Genomic DNA, 26,416 nt, shown 5'->3' on the forward strand with positions numbered 1-26,416 from the left:
TTTCCTTAGCACAAATTAAAGCGGATCTAGATTGGCTACAGGTCATGAATTAAAATGAAAAAAAACCCCAAAACACACACATATAAACACACCAGCTGTGAAGCAATAACTGACAGAGCAGTGTTGACTCAGCGGTGACCACCGCTAACATTACACTTGGAGTGGCAAGCAACACCAGAAACATTAAGAAAAGAACATGACACCGAAACAACCACTTTTATTGATTTTCATCTTTACAGTGTATTATTATTATTGTATACATGCAACACATTAAACAGTCAGCTGTGGTGTTTTTCCTCAGATCCACTGAATTTCTTTTTAGGCATGCTTTTCAAGTGAACTAGGTGGAGCAGCTACATTTTATCCCTTGTGTTCTTGATCTTTCTCTTCAAACAGCTGTCCATGTGCATTAGCTGACACAAATACATTCAATAACAGCACCAAGTCTCACACTGCACTTTTAAGAACTAAAATATCACTTCAGAACATTCAATTGCAGTGTTCGTCACAGTATCAGCATATCCTATTGGTCCCTTTACACACACACACACACACAAAAAAAATCAATTTTTCTCTTCATTACGTTTGTCTTTTAATTGCATTGAGACCTGCAGATACACTATAGTGCAGTAATGCTGCTGTACTGGCAACGGCTGCATATCATTTATGATCATGCATCCACTAAAGTGCGCTCTGCAATCTTCTGTTTGCAGACTCGGCGATCCGAAGTGCAGTTTGGGCTACAAATACTCGGCATACCTCCATATGCATTCATGCATTTTACTGACTTGTTTATTTAATTTAGCTGTGCCTCATACCAGGCAGGGAAAATTGTAAAATCTTACCAAGCTTCTATCATTTCTAGCTAACTGATATGAGAGTGCTTTATAAATTTTAAGCCTCTGTGTTGTTGAAATCTGCTTTTCTCAGCACACTCCTGAAGGACTGCCATGATAGTATTATATAATCCAAGTACATCCATGGAGGATGTAGGTGACCTCAGCATTGACAAGTTGCTGCTTCCCGCTCTCTCTGGTTCCACATTTGCCTCAAATTGCTCTCACTGGGCTGCTTTAGTCTCAGGGGTTTGTGGCTCTTCAGCCTGTAAGCTAAAGTCAGAAAGATAGCATCCACATTTTCCTTTTCAGACGGGTCCTTGGCTGAAGTCTCAAACAGCGGGAAGTTGTAGCTGTCAGCGAGACACTGTGCGGCTGATGTGGGAACCTCCCGGCGGTCCCTCAGGTCACACTTGTTTCCTACCATGATGCGGGGCACAAGGGGCCCCACGGAGTGCCGGCTGCACTCCTGAATCCACTCGGGGATGCTCTCGAAGGAAGAAAGGCTGGTCACGTCATACACAAAGATCACAGCGTGGACGCTGCGGTAGTAGTGCTCCACCATGCTCTTCCTGAAGCGCTCCTGACCTGCTGTGTCCCAAATCTGTAACTAGCACAGCAGAAACAAATTGATGCCACAGAGTCCTATTTAAAGCATACGGCCAGTGTTATTTTATATTTGTGTTTTTGCCAGCCAGTTCAATAGGAGGCAGCAAAGCGTCATTCCAGCTTCCCTATTTTGTTTATGCTGCTCAGCTCCAACCTTCAACGTTTGTTCCTACTAAGTGCTTACATATGCTGTATGTGTTTGTGTGTGTGTGTAAATATACATCTCTATTTTTGCAGAATTACATACTGTTTTTTTCTTAATGTTTCAGCATGATGCATCTTGATTTTTTTCAAAACAAAGTTTTAGCAGCCTCAGGGAAATGGAAGGATACTGCACAGCAGAATAAGCCATACTTTATTAGGGATGGGTATCGAAAACCGGTTCTTGTTGAGAACCGGTTCCCACTGTTTCAATTCCTTGGAATCGTTTGCCATTTTTGCAAACGATTCCCTTATCGATTCCAGTCGCCCCGAATGACGTCACCACGTTGCGGAGCGTCGGAGCGTACCTGGCAGGAAACACGGCGCCTAAGCGGCTCAAACGCTCAAAAGTTTGGTTATACTTTACCAGAACGGATGACAACAGGGCAACTTGCAATACTTGCAAAGTAGATATTTCATTTAAGGGAGGAAACACTACGAATATGCAAAAGCATTTGCTCACAAAACACGCGATGAACTTAAATGAATGTCGTGTTTTTAATTCCGCTCCGGACTCGTGAATCTCAACCCAGCAGCAGTGGTAACGTTTGCACGTCATCTCCCGTTAATGCGGCAGGTAAATAATCAACTAACAGTGCATATTATGTTAGCGCGATCTGCTTTATTACAAAACCTGCCATTACTGTGCGCTGCATTTAGGTGACCGTGATGAGAGAGACAGACAGTCTGGCTGGCGCTCGCTGGCAGTTGTCGCTGCAGTCCACCGGTAGCGTCTCTTTTCAGGCCCGAATGTCACCGAGCAGTGACTAAGTTTGTGGTCAAAACCTTGCAGCCATTTGCCACAGCAGATGGTAAGTGAATGTGTTTAATTGTAGGCAGGGACATTACTGAATATTCTTGTGTAATTGCTACAGAATAATTTATGTTATACTTTGTTATTGCTACAGAAGAATATTTATTTTATTATTTTACATTTACAATTTTCCCCGGGGACCCTGTGACACCCCATTGAAGAGCCATAGGCTGGATCTCTTAAGATCTCACTGTTGGGTTTATAAGGCCATGTTACTCCTAAATTTCTATCTTGTTCAGAGAGAAGATATAAAACAAAATTCTAAGCTAATCGACCTTAGTGTTCTCCTTTTTAAAAATAAGAATCGATAAGAGAATCGATAAAGAATCGAATCGTTAAACAGAATCGAAAATGGAATCGGAATCGTTAAAATCTTATCAATACCCATCCCTATACTTTATCACCACAGACTCAATCAACTGCTGGGTTTTTGCGCTTGCTAAAAAAATGTCGGTTAAGTTAGGATAGTTGGGACATTTGTGCAGCAGACACTTGAGCATCTTATAGAAGGAGAACCTGAGGTTTAAATTATTAAACCAGAGATGGCTGAATTCCTTTTATCGGCATTCGGGTAATGTGCATCCTGGCTCACTGCCTTTTACTCACTCACCGTCATGGTTTACTGAAACACCGACAGACAGAGCTAATGTGAGTGTCATTATCATAGACTGCATGTTCCCACTGTGATGCGTCAAATTGTCTGCTGTGGAAAGTACTCCAAAATAGACCTTTTTTGACAGCACCTCCAAAAAACTGGGTTTAAATTTGCGGGAAAAAACTATTAAAAATCTACTTGGGTGACTTGTTATTGTGTTGCGTCTGGATCACTTCATCAGACTGAGGCATGGTTAATAAGATCTGTTTCACTTTGACTGGAAGCTCGTAAAAAGGGGGAAAATCTCCAGGCAAACAGGACTATAAGCAGGCATAGAATGAAAATGAACAAGAACAGAAATGACTGTGAACTGGCTTTACACCAAGTTTCGTTATTCCCTTTCTTGTGAACAATGACAATGGCCTCATAGGGGTGACAAAGCCTTCATTTTAACAACCGGTCATTTTAAAGTAAGCTCCATCACATGCCTACAGGCTGAAAACAGACTCCAGGTCAGGCTCTGTGAGCTGACCTATAAACCTAACATAGACAAAAAAGCAGTGGACGTTCACGGGTATCTGCCGTGTGCCTTTCTTAAAATGTAGGACTTCTCACCTTGATACTCTCTCCATCCAGCTCCAGCGTCCTCTCTCTGAAATCGACCCCGATAGTTGCCTCGGGGTTTTTCAGGAAAGTGCCCCCGCAAAACCGGTAGGTCAAACACGTCTTCCCCACATTTGAGTCTCCTATTACTATTATCTTGAAAATCCGAGCGTGTGTAGTGTCGTATTCGTGGTGAGAGGAGAGCTCCAGGGAGTCGTTTCGACTGAAAATTGTGTCAAATTCCTCCCCAGGTTTGTTTTCTATTGCCATTGCTCATCTTCTCGCGGTCTAGACGGCGCTACAGCTCTGAAATATCGCGAGACTCCAAAGGAGAGTACCTTTGAACCTATGTACCTAAACGTAGCTGTAGGCTACGTGCAGAATACAAGTAATTCATCAAATTCTTGTGTTATTTAGCTGTACACATTATTCTTTAGAGATCTGATAGAGAACTTGCATGAGGAAAAGAACAATTAAAAAAATGTAACGTGGAATATGGTTAGAGATTATTTTCCCCTTTCCTTTCATTTTAATTACTCATTTTTGGCCATACACAAAAATGACAGCATGGTTGTGCCGATTTTTTTTTCTGTTTCCCTTCCTTAAGAATGACCTCATGGCAGCCATCCTCTCCATTCCCGATTGGCCTTCAAGGAACAGCAACAGCCCCCCCGCATTTCTTAGAAAAAAACACTTAAAAAAAAATAAAGACTAGAAAGTCTAACTGATTGGAAAAAAGAAATGAGGGGTGAATCAAGTCTTCCGCACAATAAATACAAAATATTTGAGAAAAGTTTTTTTAAATCAATAAATTTTTATTTTTAAAATCATGTATGCTATTATATTTATATACATACAGACATATCACTCAACCACAAACACTCCAAGAGCACTAATATATTAACCTCATACAAATTTGTACAACTTACAAAAAAGAAACAAAGAGAACATCTAACAATGGAAATCCATTAAACAGAGACAGTCTCAAATAAATACAAACGTAAGATTTAAAAAGAAAAAAAAATCATTCTGCTTTTCTGCAGCAATTCAGTCAGTCAACACATCATGAATGTCTCATAAAAAAGAAAAAAGTATTACCAATACTTTCATTAATGACACATTTTTCTATTAAAACTCAATCCTCCTAGAATTAGAACCTTTTTGAACTATTTTTCTGTTTTGCACCATATTAAACTCACAATACTCACAAGACCACTCTTCAGAACCCGAACCTTCCAGTTTCACCATGCAGTGGCAATAAATACGACTTCTGTAAAACTCAGCACTACACACACTTGTAGCTCTGCAGCATACACTGATGTTTATTTGACACATTTACCAAAAACAGCTTTATAATCCACAGCCAAGCACCCCATCTACTTCAATAAACTTCATTGTTCATCAGAGAGACAGTCGGGACTGCACTCATTTAACAGTTTATTTTGTAAACCCAGCTCTGGAGCCAGCAGCTCCATTTCTACCATGCCTTCGCTGCATGTCATTACCCACAGTTCCTCTCCCTTTACTCCCAAAACTGCTTGATAAAAATCCCCTGACTAAGACTCATTCGTGATTATACTCTTCAGTGTTTTCAGAGGTGCTGATTCAACTTTATGGTCATTATTTTGTGTGATCCAGCATTCTGCTGATGAGGATTTGTAATATTTTATCTCCACCATTTATCTCAGTAAGTGCAAATAGCGTAGGGGTTGCTTGGCTGGGCTTCTCTGCAGTGTTCCGGCAAGCAGATAAATCATCACACCCAAGCAATACAAAAAAAAAAAAAAACTGTTGCAACACACAAAAAAATAAAGTATAGATAAGAAAACACACATACACTCTCTGATTTCAAACAAAATCATAAAACACAGCAGCCGTCACCAGAACATCCGGATCGCACTAAATCTAAAAAGGAACCTCTGTCATCGCAAATGGGCTTTTGCTGAAGCCTAAACCTGAGAGAGTGTACAGTACATTGGCTCCTAGACTTCACGCAGTAGTTTTTACAGCACCGCCTGTGTGTGTGTGTGTGATGTCGCTGTGTGCATCAACTACATAAAAAGGACCATAAATTTTAAAGCCCAGTTCATAACCAGTTATTTCATAGTCATAAACAAGAGGCACTTGAGATGCCTGATATCACAAACACTCAAGCCATGATTTCACGCCGATCTTAAGCTCGCATGCTTATTTATTCACTCTAAAGAGAATGGCTTACCCAAATAACTCTTCATGTAACATAAAGTTAAAGCTTAATAGCGGCTCTCCACTCAGGAGTACTAGTGGGCACATTCGTACAGCTTTAGGTTCTTCTGGGTTTGGCGTGGACAAATCTCTCACAGGCTCTACAAGCTCGGAGAGAAGGTCCTCAGGAAGCATGTGATGAAAGCATTACAGCTGTGGTATCCATGTGAAACCTTTAGGTGTTGCACGCAAAAGACGCAAAGCACTACTGCTAATCCATCAGTTTTCTTTTTTTCCCTTTTCTACTCCGTGAAACTTTTGTTTCACTTGCACTTTCACTGCCACTCTGTTTCCACATGGATCCTGTTTAGTCCCACAGATTCTCTGACATTTTTGAACCAGGAAAAGCAAGGGTGGAAGTAACAGCGTTAAGTGATGGCTCAGTTCCAGCAATTATTGCAAAGAATTGCAATTATTCCCAATTAGTAACCCCTGTATTTGCCCAGTAAAAATACTGTGAAAGGGCAACGTAAACATTTTCTCTGGTTTTATGTGTCCCAATATTAACATTACTGATCAGACGTATGAAAAGATTTTTTTTTGAACAACCTGTGCTTCTCCTGACTGTTTTAATACTGAATAAATACTTCAATCCCCCCACCGTTAGACAAAACCACCCTGTAAAAACCCAATAATTTAATTAATTTTGACACTGCAACACACTCCACTACCAGTTCTCATCAGAGAATGAGCTAGAGCTGCCAGAGTCTGAGTCTGCGTCTGTCAGCCCGTCAAAATCCCAGTCTGCACTGGAGCCACTGTCATCGTCCTCCTCTGTGGAGAAGCTGTGGGCAGAGCTAAGGCACGCTGGGTAAACGCGCGTCGAAACACATACGGGCCCCAGCGTGGACACGTACACCGCCATGATATTCTTCCACGAGTCCCTGGCCGGGTCGTACTCGTGGATGAGGACTCTGTTCTTGTTGTGCTGCAGTAAAGTCTGAGTGAGGAGAAGCAGTTTGCCGTTGTGTTGGATCACCTGATAATTTAGAGCTCGGTTGTCGATGGGAATGTCGCCGAGCCTCTTCCACTCACCCCTAGTGGGGCTGTAGGCTTTCACCACAGGGATGTCGCACACGCAGACGATCTGGTCCTGGAACACGCAGGCTTTGTGAAGCTTGTCTCGCCTCAGCGACCCACAGTGGCGCCAGCGATTCCTCTTGGGATCGTAGCAAAGCATTCGCCTTTTGTTCACCACGTACAAGTGGTCGTGTAGGGCTACCACCTGCATTTTACCCAGAGAATGAGGCAGAGGAGCCACAAATGTCCACTGGTTTCTCTGGACGCTGTAACACTCCACCTCCTTCAGTCTGGCATCCGTCACTGGGTTTCTTCCTCCCAGAAGGTACACGTGCCCGTTGAGGTAGCCCATTCCAGAGTGTATTCTGCCCAGTGGCCTCTCTGCCAGCTCCTGCCAGCTGTTGAGCACAGGGTTGTACAGCCAGAAGTGTTTCGAGAGGTGGGACGCCAAGTACAAGTTGTTTTCGGGGGTGGCACAGGCGATTAAGGACTCCATGGTGGAGCGTTTGTAATCCTGACTGCTCAGATCCTCTAAAGGAGGGGCCATGAAGTACAGGTCCTCCGAGTATGGGTCGCAGCACATTATGTTGTCATTAGGTAGGCCAAAGAAGAGGATCATCTCTTTTGCGCTCACACCTATTCTGTGTTTTGGCACATCCAGAGTAGCAAACACGACACAGCCGTCCTCGGGGGACTTGTTAAAAAATGATGCCAGGTATTTCTCAATGAAAGGCCTTGCCATGAGGCTCTCCAGGTAACACTTGTCCTTCTCAGTGAACAAGTTCCAGCGCACGCACTTTAGTGCTTGCAGCGCATCCTCTTTTTTCTGTGCTGCGTTCGCCTCGATCCACTGCAGAGCAGCCGAGCACACCTTCTTCTCACAATCCACATCCAGGGTGTCCAGAGAGAGCAACTCCTTCAGCTGCTTCAGGTCCAGCTCGCAAAGATCCCCCCCATTACACACCTGGCCAAAATTCCTGGCAATGAAAGCTTGCGCATTCTCCTTCAGCTCGGGGTTATCATAGGTGTCAGCAAATTTCAGCACCCCCACACAGTTAGACAAGTCCAGTCTCCTTGTCATGAAACTGGAGCAAGCTTTCCTGATGTACTCCAGCTGGAGCATGTTGGCCGCTGCATACAGCCTCTGCACGTTACTTTCTGTGATGGTCACCCTGCCCGTGTAGCAGTAATCGATGATAACGGACATAGACTCAGGATCGACCCCGCGGATGACCACAGTTTCCTGCACGCTCTCGTTTAATCCACCGGTGAACATGCTTTTGAAGTAAGGGCTAGCAGCTGCCAGGACGTTGCGGCTGCAGAAGAAAAGTTGGTCGATGGTACCTCTGGTGGGGTTGCCACTGTGCTCCAAAGACTCCTCTTCGCACTCAACTCCGATAGTAACGTCCCCGAGCAGCCGGCAATCGTAAAGCAACTTCAACCCGTCCATCAAACCCCGAGCGTGATTGGCGTCCTCCAGCACCTCGGGACCACTGAAGCAACTCAGCGCCGAGGCCATTGTTGCAACTTAAGCAATCAGTTAGCTATTTTACGTCGGCCAGTGTTTCAAAAAGCACCGTGTGACGCGGTAAACATGCTCGGTAACGCCAAATTCCCCGAGCTCTGATAATGACACGTCCGTTTACACGTGAAAAGCAAACATAAGCAGTGTGGATAAATGCAACAGCGACTTAACAGCTGAACGGTCGCCGGGATGTCTGAAATCCGACAGCTGTCGGCCAGTAAATGAGCATAATGTCACGGTCAAAGTAGAAAAAGATCCGCACACCACTTCCAGGGAGCTGCTTTACCGATAATGTTCATTTTCACTAAATTCCTCCTCATTGCTGTTTTCTGTTTTGAGTGTAGCAGCTAGAGCGCCGACACAAGCACAAACGTCAACACGGCCAAGATTTGAGCTACATATTCCGAGAAGAACTTCCACAATAAAGTACAGTTGTACGTTTAGATATCACGCGTTGTTTTAGTTCATCTTTTTAAGCAGTGCTATACGCTCCGGGTGGATTCTAATATCCTATTTTGTCCATGACTCTCATTTTAAAATACGCAAATTAGTATTTTAAATAAAAATGTAAAAAAAAAATAATCTTATTTTGAAGGCTTCTTTGATTAACTTCCACACTGGCTCGTTGCGCACTCATACAACCTTGCTTTAAAAAGAGTGCCCACTGATTGGTTTGTGCAACTGGGTCAACTGAATTTGATTGATTGGAACATAATATGGTTCCTCCCACTACTTTCCCCTTTGCTAAAGCGGATAATTCTGGAAATTAAACAAAAGACCTCTATGTCTTGTGTGTTTACTTATATTTTTATATAATTGTGTTATTTTTATTTTTTTAGAAACTGATACTATTTTGTAATAATTTTAATATATCTCTATTTCTTGTGTGTTTCTTTGTATTTTTATGTAATTGTGTTATTTCATTTTTACATAATTACCATATTTTCAATTAATCCTAATATATTATTTCTAATTACTCACGTGGTCTCAGTCCTTACTGCCTTTAAGCACAATTATTAATGTAATCCTTTTACAGTCAAATTTTACATTTTGTCCTCAGATAATAATAAACTAATTAATAGAAGTTTAGTAAACTAAATAATAAAAATAGATAATAGATTATTAAGCTGAGGTGAAGGCGGTATCATCATCTGTGGTGTAATCCTTTCATCCAACTCTCATCGTGAATCAACAAATGTGTTTTATGAGTCCCTGCTCTCAGTTATATAGTTGTCCAGCACACATTGCCACTATAAAACCATAATATTTTAATTTAATGCTTAATAACTCCCCAAAGCCCATTTATAATTAATACTCAAGTCTCATAGTCTGGCATGGGCTATTTATTTGATTTGCTGTAACACATTAGAGCTTCTTCTCTGTGGTATATGTGACAGCCAGACACTATGCATAAAAAATATGAAATATATGGATTCATACCATCATTAAAAAAATCATGTCCCTTGCACTGCAGTTTAGTATATGCATCATTCAGCCACATGTGCATATTGGCCCTTTATGGTCAGGTGTTTGTTTAAATCCAGTGTACATATCCACCAATAATCATCTCTCCTTAAAATGGTCCCATCAGCCAAACATTACTGCAGACTTTGCCATTTACACCTGTGCTATTTGTAGCCAACTATAACAACATATAGACACAGTTGACCCACATAAACTGTCTTGACCTTTGTCTTTTGTATATCAATTAAAATTAATAAACTTTTTAAAATCAGTCCAAAGACAGCCTTTATCCTTATTGCAAAGTTTTAATTTCTTGCACTACAAAAAGTAGCATACATCATGATTTGTTGGTTAATTGATTCTGAGTCCATTTGCTTCTTTGCAGTATCACATATGCACATATAGAACACAAATTACAGACATAGCCACAACTACTTGCGTTTTCACCCAGGTTTAAGTGAATCTACGACTTAGGTCGTTGATTTTACGTAGTGCGTCTCGGTTGTCGATGGTCCTGTGGACTGTGATGAGGAAGGGGAAGGCAGAGGGAAGCTCCACCCTTTGACTCAGTTTCTGGTGACCCCAGTGGAGGCAATGCAGTCTCTCAGCCAGGTCCCGTCTGCCGGCTCGCTCCAGTCCGTCTTGCAGCAGCTTGGTCTTATTCGGCTTGTCCCATGACTTCTCGTACCTGTGAATAAAGGGGGACCTCTGAAAAGTATTTCATGGAAAGAAGAGAAATTCACTGATGTATAAAAATCCCCCCCAAAATTGAACTGTATTAAAATGACAGAGTGTCTAGAAAGCCCAAGTGACCATGGTAAAACACAAGTAAGTTATTTAAGTTTCTCACATGAGATTGCTGGGAATCTACTTCAATTTCTTAGGACTACAATGATTTCAGCTGACGTATAAAACTGGACTAAACACTGCTGAGATAATCAGATGTTGGCTTTTGATTTAGAAACAGCAGTTTCTAAACAAAGCACACGATACTTTCAAAAGTATACACACAGACTTTACCAGCTTTCCAACATGGCCTTGGCCTGGACACTCTTCTCTGTAGAGCTGGCGTGGAAGCGTCCTATCTCAGTTCTGTTGAAGCCGAGCTCATATGCCAAAACTGTCCACTCAAAACCAAGCTGCCTGGAAATCTCCTGCAGCGTCTTTAGATTGATCACAGCATCCTGTAAGCCAAAAAAGGGGGGAAAATTCCATTGAGAAAAACGATCTAGTATAAATGATCTGCACAAAAGTGCAGATGAAAGCAGATTAGACATACCTCCTGTGCTTTGTTGGGCATTATCAAAAACTCCAAAAGGTCAGCACTGCGCACACAATATCTGTCTTCAGGTCTGGTTTAATGATTTTGCGCAAAGGATAAAAGATAAGAGATTTTAGTCACCTACCCTGAGGTACAGTATGTCAAAGTAGAGCGTGTTTGAGTGTTACTCTGGAGATTTAAAATCAACATACTCACTTGTTAAACATTAGTCACTTTGTGACCACCTTGTGAGACTAACAGCTGCCACAGTGAATCTTCCACTTCAAACCTCATAACCCCCTAACTGTAATGTGCAAAACTGAATTCTACATTTATTTTTTGAGCAGTAGCTTCTATAATATAAGTGATGTTAGCATTCAGATATACTTTACACTTGTAGGAATATAGGACTGAACTTGGTTTAGTATTGTATTTTTACTAGGGAAGAATACAGGAATATGGTTTCACCCTTACACCACCGTTACTCCAAATGCTTTTAAGCTGAGTCATGTCTGAGTTAAAGAATGCATAGATTTTGAACTGCAGTAAGTAAAGCTACAACTCCCCATTCATCCATCCCTTCATTACTTTTCGATGGCCAGATCATGAGGGGCAGAAGTCCTGTTCCCAAACCAGCTGGGAGACATAATTTCCTTGGTCTGCTCAGGCATCTCGTCCTAGTGGGAGATGCTCAAAACAACTGGAGGCGTCCAGACATAAAAACAAAAGAATAGCAATCATTGAGGCGTTTGTGTGTCCTAGAGATCCTATTGCTATGTCTTCGTGGGCTACATGCTCCTGGTAAGGTTTCCGCAGCTCATCACTGGCTGCAATCCCTTTCCCCTTTTGCAATTTACCTTTTTCCCCCCTCGATTCTTCACAAACAATTTTAATAAAGAAGAATGAAAAAACGTTTTGAAATGCTTTTATTCACTTTAAAAATTCACTTCCTCTTTAATTTCTTGCCATCCATTAAAAGCATGAGGGCTCCTTGTGCAATATCACTGCAGCAGTTACGCTTATCAAAGAACATTTCGGAATTGAATGTAAACATTAAATAAAAAGAAACTAAACAAAAGATAAAGTGTGTACAAGGTCATTGATGGATCTAATACTTAAAAAAAATTCAATGTGTTAATCAGAATTCTGATCCAAAGTGCTGCAAGGTCCAGCCAATAACTATAACTAACATAAATTACATTACTTCTTCTTCTTTTTTACTTTTTTTTTTTTTTACAGGCACAGGAAGTAACAAAATTCCAACTTCAGGTTCAACTTCATATCTGACACCACAGTCTGAAAAAAATAGTACTTCCAAAACTAATCATATGAAATCATTAAAAGCATGTACAAAAGCATGGGATATATTTTTCTAAGCTTTCGGTTGGAGAGAGACGTTTATTCTGCTCAATGCAAGAATTAACAACGACAAACCAAAAAACACATATCAGAGAGGATCCGTTTCACATTTAACAGCTGATTATCAGAGTATTGCCTGGTTGTTTCATGGTGTGTCAAGTCAAGGTTAAGATCCAGCCTGCTGGACCTGTACGCTCATCAGTCCTCACTTTGTCCTTCAGGAAGGAGTAGTGCTTATATTCATGATAACTGTCACTCTCACAGGTCGCAGCCCAAGTCTAGAGACCTGCTGAAAGAGACATTTTAAATCAGCTGGTGCCTACACAGCGATACCCTGTGCACCTCTCAAATTTCAGCTTATTTGGGTTCAGTAGCAGCCATCTTTCCAGCTGCCGTCCCTCAGGGCACTCAGAGCAGCCAGGCTCTTTGGAGGAGTAAGCAAACTGCAGACAGAAAAAACCCCAATATTATACAAGCATATAAGTTAATCAAAGTTAAATAAAAAGATCCATCATCCCACAAAGAATCTTGTCTGTTTCCTTTAAAAGTTTCAGGAATCAGACCTGTGTCTCCAGTGTGGCAGGTGAGAATTCTACCATTGAACCACCAATGCCACACCTAAAGATTGCTACAATGCCACTCACCCGCATGCTGAAAGCACTAATAGTCTGACCAGGTTTGCCATCATATATTTCAATTGATTAACCAATTCATGGCTCAGAAAATTATTCTTTTACTGTCATGAGAGGATGAATTTTACCACCTCTGGTGATCCCCTGAGATAACCTTATCTTCAGGTCTAAATTTGAAATTATCAAGTGCCTTTTTGCACATGCTCCTCAGTACTCATGTTGGTGTAGTTCCCCTTTAAACCCAAAGGAGTTAGCATATGTGTGCTTACCTGCGCGTGGGTTGGGTGATTTTACTGGGACGTGGAACGCCGCTTGTTCCTATGAAGGAGGCTGGCCGAGGGAGGGAACTGCGGGGGACAGCTGACTGGTTGGTGCTGGTGGGTTTGAGGGCCTGTGGCAGCAAACTAATGCTGCTGCTGGGTTTGAGGGGTTGAGGCAGCGCGGCACTGCTGGAGATGGAGTTCAGACTGGCAGAGGTGGACAGAGAGGTGGAGGTGGGTCCCTGCTGGACTGTGGGGCTTACGTAGGCTGTGGCTTTTAGAGTGTGTCGCGCCGTTGTAGGGAAACTCCCGACACTCTGGACTCGCTGACTGAGCTGCCCTGGGGAAGGAACTGAAGGAATATTATGAAGCACAAGTGTCATACTGCAATTCCTAGATTTTAAGTTATCATCATTCAGCTGAGCGTTAACAGATTTTTTTTCCCTTTCTTTGATCATTCACACACATAAAAACAGGCGTCTTACTGGAGGACTGGAGTCGTGCAAGCCCACTCGATGAGTCAAAGCTCTGGCTGTTCCGGAGGGAGGGCATCGTTGGCAAAGAGGAGGGACCGTGGGAGGGTGGGTTGACAGGGGAAGCCAGGCATGGAATGCTGGGGACACTAGGCATGCTGGGAGCTCGGATCAGGTTGGGCATGCTTCTTCGCAGCTTGTCTATGCAACAACATCAACAAAGCTGATCAGGTATTGCAGGTACCCAGTTGGCTTTTTTTTAGCTTTTCAAAGTTTTAGGAAAGTATGAAAGTAAGCGCTCTCAGCAAAGATATAATGCATAGTATACTCTCCTGTAGAACCACATCTTAGTTTTACACTTTAAATTTAAGAAGAATGACACGTCATATCCATTAATGAATGGCTATTTTCATGTGGTCCACTCAAAATGTTGCATTATTTTTTTAACTATTCTGACTTAATTTAACTTAGGACTTTAAAGAGGGGGAAAAGTCTAATACTTGCTCCTCAAAGTAACAGCAGTATCTGTCTTAGACTAAAACAATCAGTCAGTCATGCAGTTATCTCTATAGACTGATATCTGCATATAAAGACACCTAATCTGCAGAGAAGGACCAAGTGTAATTTAATAGTTTTCTGTTTCTTTTAGTCTAATTACATCTGAGCGGGCCTTGGTTGCATGCAGGTAAACAGTGTGTGAAGAGCAAAATGATTGCATTTGCTGAAACGCAATCTTAAAACACTTAGCTATCACCTGATTAACATTTATCAGCGTTTAAAATCTCTTCAGCGTTTATAAAGATTGACATGCTAATAGAACAAAAGTCCAAAGATAGTGACTGTTCCCTGAGTTTTTAACAGTCATCTATCAGATATGTTCCCAGATCCGATCGGGTCACTCACCTGTGCTATTCGTGTATGCTGTTTGTGTCTCTGTGATCAGGCTAGAGGGTCCAGAGTACTGGGAGTGTCCACTGAGTGAAAACTGATGGGTGGTCGAGCTGCGTCTGCAGTCTCTGAAACTGGAGAAGGTGTGAGAGTGGGGCAGGCTGCCCCGCTGCATAGAGCCTGTGCGGAACAGTCGAGGTTGGGGAGGTGGGAGCTGGTCGTAACCCTCATCCTCCTCGTCCTCCTCCTCGAGATCCATCTGACTGCGCCTGAGGGTGTGCAAGGAGAAGCTGGAGCTGCGACGGCTGGCCGTAGCTGTGGTTGTGGCTGAGGTAGAGGCGTAGTCTTGTCGGAGGCCTACAGGGGCGACAAATCAATGCATTTTTTCCGAGGAAAGCACGAACCCTGCGTGGTATAGGATACATTTCCTTCTGGAGGCGCCGCTCATCCATTATTCACTTACTGAATCGGCAGACCAGACTGATATAGGGAAGTTTATTCTGAAATGTCCTGCATAATTTAATGGCACACAAGCGCATCAAGATATCGCTTCCTTTCAACTTCATAAAGGTCAAACATTTATGTTACTGTCAGCCATTTATTGGCAATGTTGCACAGTAATCTTTTCCAGTCTCTCTACAAGGCAGTGCATTACTGTTTACAACCAGAGTGGGTGTCAAACAAACACAAAAATTATGGTTGTCATGAAAAGGGAACAGTGAATTTAATAAACAGTATGTGGATAAATTTGTTGTAAAAGAAGTTTAAGGACTAAATGTCACTTATGAACATTCTTATGAAGGTGGCTGTTATTAGGAATGACAGTTAATAGTCTGTAGTGTATATATAAAGGTTTTCATGTATTACCTTTTAAAGCAATGTCAAACAATTTTCATGCCTTAAAACAAGTTTGTGGGTGGCTGCAGGTACGTAGAGAAGAACTTTTTAGATTTCCATAAGACCACAGTTGGTGTCTAATTAAGGACTTTTTAAGCTGAGGCAAGAGTGATTTGCAGCTCCATGCCACGTATCACTGTACCCGCTGGTGTCCAATCAAAACCGAAAGACTTGATTCATACGTCTCAGATATTCTCTTATGTTTGGATGACATGAACTCCAACTGTGTGTTCACTCTTGTAAAAGGACAGCATTGCCACATACTGCTTTGGCAAAGGGTCAGTTAATCAGTTTACTACGAGCAGTGTTTCTACATGTTTCAAAATGTCACACTTTTCCACAATCAAGTTTTCAGATTTCTCTGCAGAGTTTTCAGACAACGTCTGCCATCTAGATGCAAATCATAAATGTTTATTGTGTACTTTATATTTTATATTTTAGAAGAGAAGGAGGGCTATAAAAATATAAAGCATTATATGGATGAACCAATGTGTTAAATATTAAATTCTATGTTGTGACACTGACTGGATATTCTGACTGCAGGGTGATATAATGGCTGCATTGTAAAATTATTATGGGTAATTGTATATAAAAACTATATTTTTAGATAAATACAGATATATAATTATAGATCAAAGCATGAATATGTATATATTCATGTAGAAAGAGACTGTGTATTAGATATGTAGATTTTTTTTTATAGATAGTGCATATGTAAATATTAGGCTATATAATCAGGAACACAAATATATGATGAATTAAAAAGGGGAAAAGGAAGTGAACAGGAAATGGTCGATATTTTCGGGGATTTCAGTCAATGGGTTTCATCACAATAATATAATAGTTGTCTTTTATTTCGTTCTTGTGTGAGTTTCTTTCAGTATTAACATTTGATACCTTTATGTTCAAAGTAAAGATTTCATTCATTCATATATTCTGACTACATTCTATATATGTGCAGTTAGTTCATACTAATCATTTAACCCAAAACTCAAACAAGTTAAATGCACAGTATTTTACTCAAGCTGACCAATGAAAATTAGTTGGACAAAAGGTACAGTTTACCTTCCTTTCCTCCATCACTAAGTAACTTATATGTTGGTTATTGTGATGTGACTGTGATGTTTTGTTCAGGGATCTTCCAGTTTCACACAGTTTCAGGCGCTTGTGCAGAGCTGTTTTCCAGTCCTGTGATGCACAGGCGTAGAGGCAGCTCTGCGTAGGAGTGCGCTATGAGTCGGGTGCCGTACTTCTTGCCTTGCTTTTCTCGACTGTAGCCCACGCTTTCTAACACATTGGTAAACATTTTGGCTGCGATGGCTCCCTGCTTCAAATGCCTTGAAAAACATTCTGCTTATATCATTTTATTAGCAGAGATGAGAAGAAATTAAGAGGAGCAGCCTAGAAACATTAACAGTTTCCTATATTTTGCTTTTCTAAATCATTCAATTATTTGCTGTAACAGTTCTACAAAGCCTAGCAAAGTGCCTCTGCAATCAGCTGCTGTCCTTTGCGGAAGCCATAATTCAAACCACCGACCACATCCCTACGTCAGAATATAAAGTGGACAAAACCACAATCTGACAATACGATTCCAACATCACAACCTCTATCTGTAGCAGCGTTTCCTCAAATTTCTCATATTTTCCCTCACATTTTGTATGAAACATCTAAACAGTCTACTCACTCTCCTCCTGAAGTCGTGCCATGACCTCCACATCTGTCATGTCCTGCAGTTTGTAGCTCATGGAGATCGAGTCATCTTCCAGCTCTGACACACCCACCTCGCTGTCCAGGGAAGACTGAGGGGTAATCGCCGCACGCCGACGGCCCGCGTCTAAAAAACCCCAAACAAAACAAAAACACGCACGTCAACATCCCAACATTCACTTTCAAAGCATTTCTCTGACCGCGTCTCCGAGTTGTGAAATTTATGTGTACATAACTGTCGCAGATGGATGGTAACTCACACCTGATGAAACGGCGGAAATTAATGACACGGCAGAGGAGACGTGTTGCGGGTGATTTCTTACTGTGGAGAGTGGAGTTTGACAGGAAGGTGGGTGTTCTGTCAGCGAGGCTGCAGCTGGCCCTGAGAGGGAGACTCGGCTGGAGATAGGACTGGCCAGATGACGGCAACGGAGCTTCAAAGGAGAAAATCACAGCACGAGAGAGAAGAAATTCAATCACTGGTGACTAGCCTAACCTGCACTCTCTGCTGTTTGTGTTAATATAGAACACAGATGAACGAGCTGAAGGAGCTGTCTTCTGGTGGAGTCTGAAAGTGCTCGTCTCCATCTGTTTGAGGGTATGACCTTATAATCTCCTCCCTGCAGTTTGGTGTAATCTGATTGCAAACTCCAAGGAGCAGGTTGTTTAAGAATCTGGGTTATGTAGAGAGTTCCAAAAGCATTTTGGAAGCAACAGATGCTTTTGGCTCTATGTTGTTATTACTTTTGGAAGCAGACAACAACTATGAGGTCAGCGGAAAGGGTTGTAATACGAGCAATGACGATTATTGTGCCCTAAAGGCTAAAAGGCTTTGAGTCTTGCCAATGCAAAATTTTAGTTTTTGCATTATGTGAATTTTTTCCCGTTATTTGCTTTTTTGTGACGTTGTTAGATTTTGTTTTCAAAGAGTTAGAGAAGCAGGTTTGAGTTGCCTTGCAAAAGAGAAACGAGATTAAACATTACCGTCAAGGTGTCACTGTGTTTGTGTGCTTCAATTAATTTTAATTAATTAATTAATTAAGCCACAATGACTCTTTAAAAAATAAAACTGGTTTTTTTTTTATGTTTCATTATCGCCGAGTCACACTAGAGTAAAACTTGGGTGGCAACATCCAATTGCCTGGTGATTGCACTGATAATTTTTGCTTTCAACTGATTGATTGGCCATAGATGCATAGAGCATACAAATCCCTCAACTTCTGGGCAACCAGAGGAATGTCAACTGCAAAGGTCTGGTGGGAGGCAACCTGTCTCAGACTGCCATCCTGTCTGCAAGGTGTCACTTTGCAATAGAGGACTTGTTTCCGCTGGTTGTGTTCTGCTTATATTCAACTGATTGCAGACGTGGTCCTCGTCTCCATTTCAAAAACAATGAGATCACAAGTTTATTGTACACTTTGATCGTGCCACAGTCTCCAAACACTGTTTTATCTAGTGTGACTGTACCATTGTTGAAATCAGTTCCAAGTATCTTTATTTATAAGGGCCAAATCACAGTTACCTCGAGGCACTTTATATTGTAAGTTAAAGACCCAGTGGAGTGGCTATATGTGCGTGTGAATGTGCAAACCCATTAGGATTCATCTTTATCTGTAAAAGATCATCAAATCAAACAGTTTTTGAGAGATTTCAGTTTGGGCCAAATCGGCGAACCAACCAACAAACTTTCATTTCCATCCACAGACCAACTCTGACAGCATGCTTACAAATAAGATGATAAGAAACATAATAATCCCCCCTAAAATAATGGCTCTTTTAAATAGTGAAACTTTCCATTTGACAAATTAGTTTTTTTAGTGATTTCAGTTTGTAGGTACATACTGACTCACACCCACTGCGCTTACCAGATGTAGGAGTGTCTGTTTTGTGGTTAGCAGGAATCAGACGTGTATTGGTGTTACCTGAGGACTCGGTTAGTGCAGCAGGTTTAGTGTAAGGCAGGATGGGGCAGCTGAGGGTGGAGAGCCCCTCTATGCAGCTGTACGGACGAACGGAGGACACTCCTCGCCACCGCTTTGCTAGAGACAGGATTGCAGGGAAGGGCATGTTAGTCTGATTGCTTTAGCATGTAGCACAAACATACAGTACATGGGTTATATATTTTAAGACACTCTGGCCAAATGTTAATCTGCTTCTAGCAGATCAGTACTGACCTTGCAAATGTCTGGGCTCGGACAGAAGAGGCTCATACAGTAAGACGAGGTTTAGCTTACCACTGCGGCTTATTGGGCTAAACCGCAGTTATTTTTTGGCTAGGTCTCAGGATAAGCAGGGATTGTGCATGTAGGCTACAACCTATTCCCAAAATCAGAATTAGATTTACTATGAACTAGTTTTTTTGGCATACACGGTTCATTTATAGCCCTTCAGTGTGATTTTCACTACTTTGTTCATTTTATGGTTCAACACTACAATAACATGCACTTTATTAATGGCAACTACGAGCATTTGGGTTTGGGTTACCACATTGTTTGCTGTCAAATCTATTAATTGCTGATAAATGGTGATTAAAGCAATTAGTTGCAATAGAAAAAACCTTAGCTACAGGGTACACTTTTAGAGGACGACATTATTATTCTCATTAATTAATGCCAAGTAGCAGTGAGTAAATTCAGCTTGGTTACATAACGTGCATTCAGTGTGTCTGATTGGTAGTCTGAGAGGGTTACACCTGACAAACTGGAGCGTTCGGCACTCCTGACACAAATAAGCTCAAACTCTGGATGAAACTAGCATTCACAGCCAGTTGCACCAACAATGGCTGCTGGCTCTCAAATACAAGGATGTATTCATGACCCCGAGGAGGAGAGCCAGCCTTCCCCGAATACGGCTTTAAAGGAAGAAGAGAACCGTCAACGGCACAAACACACACCAATAAACATCAACACAGACACTAACAAATATGCATTATCAGGTCACAGTGTGGAGACCACACAGCATTATGAAAATATTCCATCACAGGAAATTCTTTCGGATATTAAAGTCAAAGCACGCAGGTGAGCAGCATATAGAGTGGAAAGTATGAGCTTTGAAAGTAGAAGTCTCTTGCACAGGCTCTTGGTGCAGGGAGTGCTGAGCGAATCTGCCTCGACAACCCATTTAATGTAAGCATGTTTCTATGGTAACCATATCCCCATGCATGAGAGCAGAAACTATAAAGCACCAGATCTAAAACTGGGTCCAGCAGCAAAAATATATTTGATAGCACGCAAGTATGCGAGTCGTAATGATTTTGGATTTAGGTTAGCTCGTACATATGTCCCATTATCATTTCTGAAACCTCAATAAACCCCTTGCCCCACTTAGTGGAAATATGCTTAGAGAAAAGGATATTATAGCATGCAAAGACTTTGCGTTGGTCTGCCATGAGTAAAGGTTATGCAGCTGTTAGTAAAACAAAAACTGTGAGGATAATGACAGAGACCGTTTTAAAATGAAAGTAATGGTGGATAAAATGCACCGTCATTCTCAGCAGTAACATTGTTGGTAACTAAGTTGGGTTTCAACCATCTAATCCTTAAACTACTTTTGTTTCAATGACTTTGCTAAAACAGTATTAACATATAAATTTAGCACAAAAACTAAGGAAATTTGAGTTTGGTCGACTATTTCTTTGTTGTAACAATGCTTCTTGACAATAACTGATGGAAAGTCTGTTTATTTCCCCTTAAATCTGCCATATTTGCAAGAAAAATGCATTTGTGTGTTGAGCAGCACAGCTGAGTATGTAGGCTGCACCTGTGACCAGCATGTGAGGAGGATGTAGGAGGCTATTGTGGCCGTGTATGTTTCCTATAGATGCTACTAAGGCTCCTGTTTGTTAAATGAATACATTGTTAAGCTGTCAGTATGTCTTGTTTCTTCAGACTTCAATCATCCAATCCAATAAACAACACAAAACAAGAGTCAAAAGGAGAATGAGCTGTTTGCTGTTGGCAGAGAAGATCTGGCAGGTTTTTCATAGATTTGGCAAAAACTCAGAATCAGTATGAAACTGCAGTGATTCAATCAGGCCGGCCGCAAACTGCAGACATACCTGTGAGACCTGTGATACTAGTTCTTCATTCAAGAAAGTGACAACAGCTGTATGACATATATGTAAGTGACAGAGTTAAAATCAGCATGTGTTTTGTGGGAATGTTTTTTCCCAGAAGAAGCTATGGAGAAAGAAAATTTAAGGCCGTTAGCTGTAGTCATCTTACTTTGATCAGCCATAAAGGGCATATTGTTATTAATATACATGCTTTTAATATAATATCAATATTCTATGTTTTAATATCATAGTTACTGTCACTACGGAAACAACATTTGATTTAAAGACTAAGTAGCTACAATAATAACAAATTTATTGATTCTGGATAATCACAATAATCAAACTGTTATGATCATATAACAGATAAAGGAAAAGATAAAATCTGATCAAGACTGGAGTGAAACATGAATATGCTAAAATTATCGTCCATTATGAAATCTCATACAGCACAATATTTGTAATATTTTCATTCTTAATTCTTATAATGTTGTATGTAAAAACTATGAGTGGATTGAGTTATGAGTTACTCGTGAAAATAGGTAATTAGCTGACATGACAAGTCTTGCAAAATGTATATCAAATATAATTTGATACTTTATACTTTATTTTTTATTTAAAACCTGTATTTAAATTTAAAATGTAAAAATTCCATCACTTAAAATATACTTTTTTCATAAAATCCAGTAAAATCGGGCTGTTACTAGAGGTTCAGTTGGTGGAATGATGATAATTTAATCAAAGCTTTATAATCATTTTTGCATTATTTTGCAGGGTTTAGCCTTTCATGAACACACATCAAGCTCTTCCAAGGTGATCTTTCTTTAATTCATGTATAAATATCTTCATCTTTAGTGGATCTTAAGTACAGCCCGAGATGAGTACACGTGAGTCCTCTGCTACTCCAGAAATAACCACTCACTGGGAACACAGGGTGAAGTAAAACTCACAACTTTAAAGAGAGAGCGAGTGAAATGTTGGAGCCGGTGAGCTCTGTGCAGTGAAAACCTCCCACGGTTCACACGCTGCAGCAGAAATTCTGCTGCACATGGAAACATTTTGTGTGATTTTTTTTTCCAGCTTATGATCACATTTCAGCAGCCAGCGAGGCAGATGTGGCCACAGCTGAAGACTGTTAATCTGGGGGCTAAGTACACTGTACCTTGGTCCAGTCTGTGACAGAGGGTCATTTTAGCGAGCTCCACCTCAGGCCCCGGGTGGTCCAGTACCTGCCTGCACCACTGGAGAGGGCTGAGGAAACTGTGGCCCTGCAGCTTAGCTTTGGGACTCACATACAGCCTGGAAAATGCAGCAAAAAACAGTTAGATCTTGTCACCTTTACAGGCAGCCCATGTTGGGTTTTTTTACACAAAAAGCACAGATGATAAATTAACTCAGGGCTGCTGTGTATTTGCAGTGCAATCAAAAAATAGTTGCTAGAGAGCAAAGAAAATAAATAGCAGCTCAAGATCTCAAAGAGTGTGTTTTACAGCCCCAACATTTCTCAGCTGCTATTACCCAGTGAAATAAAACCACTGTGGCTGTGTGATTTTTATACAAACCAAATGCCCTAAAAGTTTCTACAACATGGGAAGAATCTCTGGGACCCAGACCTGGAACAGCAGCAGAAAATGGATGGCCCAAATGCATAGACTTGCAAATGGCAATGTTAACTTTTCTGTTGCAAAATTTAGTCAATGATCAATTAGATGGGATTTATTTTCACGTTGTACATGAAATTATCAACCTATTTATCAGCAAATCTCTTTTTCTTCTTTCTTTACAGATTGCCACAGCACATCTTCTGCCTCCATCTCACCCTATCCCCTACCATGAGTGAAAATAATTTAATTGACCTTTATCCTCAGCCAGAAAAGAAATTTAATAAATCCCAAGAAATTCCACGTTTCTCACTGTGTGTGTGCCTGTAAATCCTAGTATACTAGGTTCCAAGACTGTAGCTAAATATCCAAGGAAAAGAAAACTTGCCAGACAGAACTGGGCTTCTTTTTCCTCCAGCAACTAGGCCACAGCATTACACTGACTTGGGGGTGGAAGGGTAATTGTGTTAAATGTAGTAAAGCTATACCAGCACAGCCACTGAACTGTATCTCATCAGCACTGCATTCAGCTGTGTGCTACATTTTCCACATCGTCACACCAGATACATAAAGCTGGAAACGGTTCAGCAGTCAGATACCTTAGTCTACAGCCTGTGCTTCAAAGTAGTTCAGCCTACGGCTGAACACAACACACAAAGCCGAGCTGTTTGATCACAGGCTGAAGGGGGTCATTGTTTCTAATTTCATCCAGCGCTGCCTACTCTGAATAGATACCTATGCTGCACGCACGGTGCATGCTGGGATGCCCAAAGCTTGTGTCAGATCTGGTTTTATTGTTTTGCTCCTCGTGTAAGAATCACTCTATTTGCCAGAGTCTGTAAGTCTGTTCCACCAAAACAGATGCAATCAATAACGGGATACATGACATACACTGCCTCAAAATGATGGCTGGTTCACTGTCATGTGGCCGATGAAGCATGTATTAGGGTCAGACCAACAGAGGGGGAAACTGACTTTCACTGTAAATTCAAACAAGGCATGTAATGAACTGGTAGACATAAACAGAGCAGTTACCAGCTATCAGGCTCTAAGACGGGGAGCACGGCGTTGAGGTCCAAAATCTCAACCTCATCCAAAACAGTTGTGTCTCCAGCGGCGCCGCTGTCCTCCACAGCGGCATCAGGAGACGCCGAGCTCGGCTGAAAATAGGCGAAAGGTTCCTCCGCTGAGCCTCGAGGTGCGGGGACACTGGAAACGTCATATTTAGCGGAGAAGCTGTCGCTCGAGCACGCCGTACCCCCGTGCAGACACGACAACGAGGTCTGAAGATGAGGGCCGATGGAGCAATTGTTTACAGCGTTCGCTCGAGTCCGCAATTGTTCGTTTTGCTTCTCCAATTTTCGCACCAGTTCCTGCAGCTTGAGCACCTCGAGCTCCGCGCTGGTGATTTTATTGTTGCCATTGACGTCTGCCATCATCTGGGGGTTCAACACCTCTGCTTCCATTTGGTAAAAAACACATTGAGATGGGCGGAAAAATAAAGCACGGCCTGCCTGCAGAGGGTCCTCTTCTATTCAGAGAGGGTGTCCAGATTCCCCCCTTTTAAGCTGCTACACACACTCTCACAGATACACACTGATGATGCTGCTGCTGCTGCTGGGATGACTGCACAGGCTCCATCTGATTGGTCAGCAGCTTGGAGTTCAACTCCCATCGCACCACTGCTGAGGAAGTATTTATTATAGGCACACACAGAGCGGATAGCCTGAATGTTATCCTCAAGCTACATTTTCGGTCTTGCACGCTTTTGAAAAAAAAGAAAGACAAAAAATGTAAGTAGCCCAGTACAACTGTGGGGGAGCTGTTAAAAAAGAGTCCCGACAAGACTGACTGACTAAGTAAGCTGACATTACAGTAAGTAATCCAGGAATAATAATGCAATTTGATGAGTATGATTAAATGCATTAGAAACACAGTTGTGATAGAGGACCACCGAGACATTTATTTAAAAAGAAGAACAAAAAAGTACCCATAGCATTTGCAACCACTTCATATGTATGAAGTATGTATTATATACTCCTGTTTCGCTGCTTGTTGGTGCAAATATGTTTGCAGGTACATTTAAACATGCAGACATGGTCAAGACAAGCTGCTGAAGTTGAAACATAGGTGGTGCCAAACACCCAAGTCTCAGTATTGCAGAAACTGCTGATCTGCTGGGATTTTCCCACACAACAATCTCTAGTGTTTACAGAAAATGTTGGAAAAAGAGAAAATACCAAGTGAGCAAAAGTTCTGTGGGTGAAAATGCCTTGTTGATGTCAGAGGGTCAGAGGAACATGACCAGACTGCTTTGAGCTGATAAGAAGGCACCAGTCACTGAAATAACCACTTGTTACACCCAATGTATGCAGAAGAGCATCTCTGAACATACAACGTGATGAACCTAAAGGGTGCACACAGTCACCAAAAATGCACCATAGTGATTTGAAAAATGTTGCCTGGTTTAATGAGTCTCAGTTTTTCCTGTATTCAGATGGCAGAGTCAGAAATTGTCATGAATGTGCAACGTGTCAGACCAGCAGCAGGTGTCACTCTTGTCAGCTAAGAATATTAAGCTCAGGCTACAGTTTGCATGGATCACCATTAGTGGACATGGTAAATGGTAAATGGCCTGTATTTGTATAGCGCTTTTCTAGTCCCTAAGGACCCCAAAGCGCTTTACACAACCAGTCATCCACCCATTCACACACACATTCACACACTGGTGATGGCAAGCTACATTGTAGCCACAGCCACCCTGGGCCGCACTGACAGAGGCGAGGCTGCCGGACACTGGCGCCACCGGGCCCTCTGACCACCACCAGTAGGCAACGGGTGAAGTGCCCATGTCCATCTGTTTATGACCACAGTGTATCCATCTTCTGATGGTTGCTTCGAGCAGGATAACGTGCCATGTCACAGGGCTCAAATCATCTCACACTGCTTTCTTGTTACTTGAGCATGACCACAAGTTCAATGTACTCAAATGACCTCCAGAGTCACCAGTTCTCATCCAACAAAGTACTTTCAGGATGTGGTGTAATTTAGTGCTTATTATGGGCTATGTCACTAAAATAAAATATAACACAGTTTCTTAAATACAAATTATTTGGGCTAATTGAATTACATTGCAAAGCTAGAAGGATGACTCATGTAGAAAACATGTTGATCAGTAAAATATGTATCTAAAATACAGTGGATATATAAAATTGATTTAATGTTTTTTTTAATAATGTAAACTCAAAATCTTCAATAAAAAGTCTTAATAAAACATGAAAGCATAACATTTTTGCATATAAATGAAGAATGCAACCCCAACCCACTGAATTAACAAAACAGTGCAAAGGACATGAGTTTGTTGATAAATCTT

At 41.5% G+C, this 26,416-nt stretch overlaps 4 protein-coding genes across 8 annotated transcripts; all 4 read right to left on the reverse strand.

Moving 5' to 3' along the window:
* Positions 1–385: 385 nt before the first annotated feature.
* zgc:101559 (Ras-related protein Rab-33B-like) lies at positions 386–3,976 on the reverse strand. Of its 2 annotated transcripts, none has more exons than XM_005475477.4 (2): positions 3,671–3,976; positions 386–1,440 (listed from the first exon to the last, which is right to left on the reverse strand). In XM_005475477.4, exons 1-2 carry the CDS (start codon positions 3,926–3,928, stop codon positions 1,000–1,002), a joined length of 699 nt encoding a protein of 232 aa, XP_005475534.1. In that variant the 5' UTR covers positions 3,929–3,976; the 3' UTR covers positions 386–999. The 2 variants fall into 2 exon arrangements, with proteins under 2 accessions (XP_005475534.1, XP_003451619.1); XM_003451571.5 differs by having other exon boundaries at positions 386–1,446; positions 3,671–3,972.
* Positions 3,977–4,981: 1,005 nt separating this feature from the next.
* kbtbd7 (kelch repeat and BTB (POZ) domain containing 7) lies at positions 4,982–9,037 on the reverse strand. Its single transcript, XM_005475476.4, has one exon. It carries the CDS (start codon positions 8,439–8,441, stop codon positions 6,570–6,572), a length of 1,872 nt encoding a protein of 623 aa, XP_005475533.1. The 5' UTR covers positions 8,442–9,037; the 3' UTR covers positions 4,982–6,569.
* A 1,163-nt stretch (positions 9,038–10,200) lies between these two features.
* wu:fc50b12 (p53-induced death domain-containing protein 1) lies at positions 10,201–11,955 on the reverse strand. Of its 2 annotated transcripts, XM_013275298.3 has the most exons (4): positions 11,318–11,955; positions 11,191–11,236; positions 10,932–11,095; positions 10,201–10,599 (listed from the first exon to the last, which is right to left on the reverse strand). In XM_013275298.3, the coding sequence occupies exons 1-4, from the start codon at positions 11,380–11,382 to the stop codon at positions 10,365–10,367; spliced, it is 510 nt and encodes a 169-aa protein (XP_013130752.1). In that variant the 5' UTR covers positions 11,383–11,955; the 3' UTR covers positions 10,201–10,364. The 2 variants fall into 2 exon arrangements, with proteins under 2 accessions (XP_013130752.1, XP_013130753.1); XM_013275299.3 differs by having other exon boundaries at positions 11,191–11,955.
* Positions 11,956–12,081: 126 nt separating this feature from the next.
* slain1a (SLAIN motif family, member 1a) lies at positions 12,082–24,689 on the reverse strand. 3 transcript variants are annotated; one of them, XM_025903992.1, is made up of 9 exons: positions 24,079–24,689; positions 22,605–22,741; positions 19,314–19,430; positions 17,715–17,825; positions 17,369–17,518; positions 14,800–15,141; positions 13,909–14,097; positions 13,433–13,763; positions 12,082–12,974 (listed from the first exon to the last, which is right to left on the reverse strand). In XM_025903992.1, exons 1-9 carry the CDS (start codon positions 24,507–24,509, stop codon positions 12,899–12,901), a joined length of 1,884 nt encoding a protein of 627 aa, XP_025759777.1. In that variant the 5' UTR covers positions 24,510–24,689; the 3' UTR covers positions 12,082–12,898. The 3 variants fall into 3 exon arrangements, with proteins under 3 accessions (XP_025759777.1, XP_003451621.2, XP_005475531.1); XM_003451573.5 differs by having other exon boundaries at positions 13,433–13,775; positions 24,079–24,686; XM_005475474.4 differs by lacking the exon at positions 19,314–19,430 and having other exon boundaries at positions 13,433–13,775; positions 24,079–24,681.
* Between the last annotated feature and the right edge of the window lie 1,727 nt (positions 24,690–26,416).

Source organism: Oreochromis niloticus, linkage group LG16 (assembly GCF_001858045.2).
Source record: "Oreochromis niloticus isolate F11D_XX linkage group LG16, O_niloticus_UMD_NMBU, whole genome shotgun sequence".
NCBI classification, from domain to species: domain Eukaryota; kingdom Metazoa; phylum Chordata; class Actinopteri; order Cichliformes; family Cichlidae; genus Oreochromis; species Oreochromis niloticus.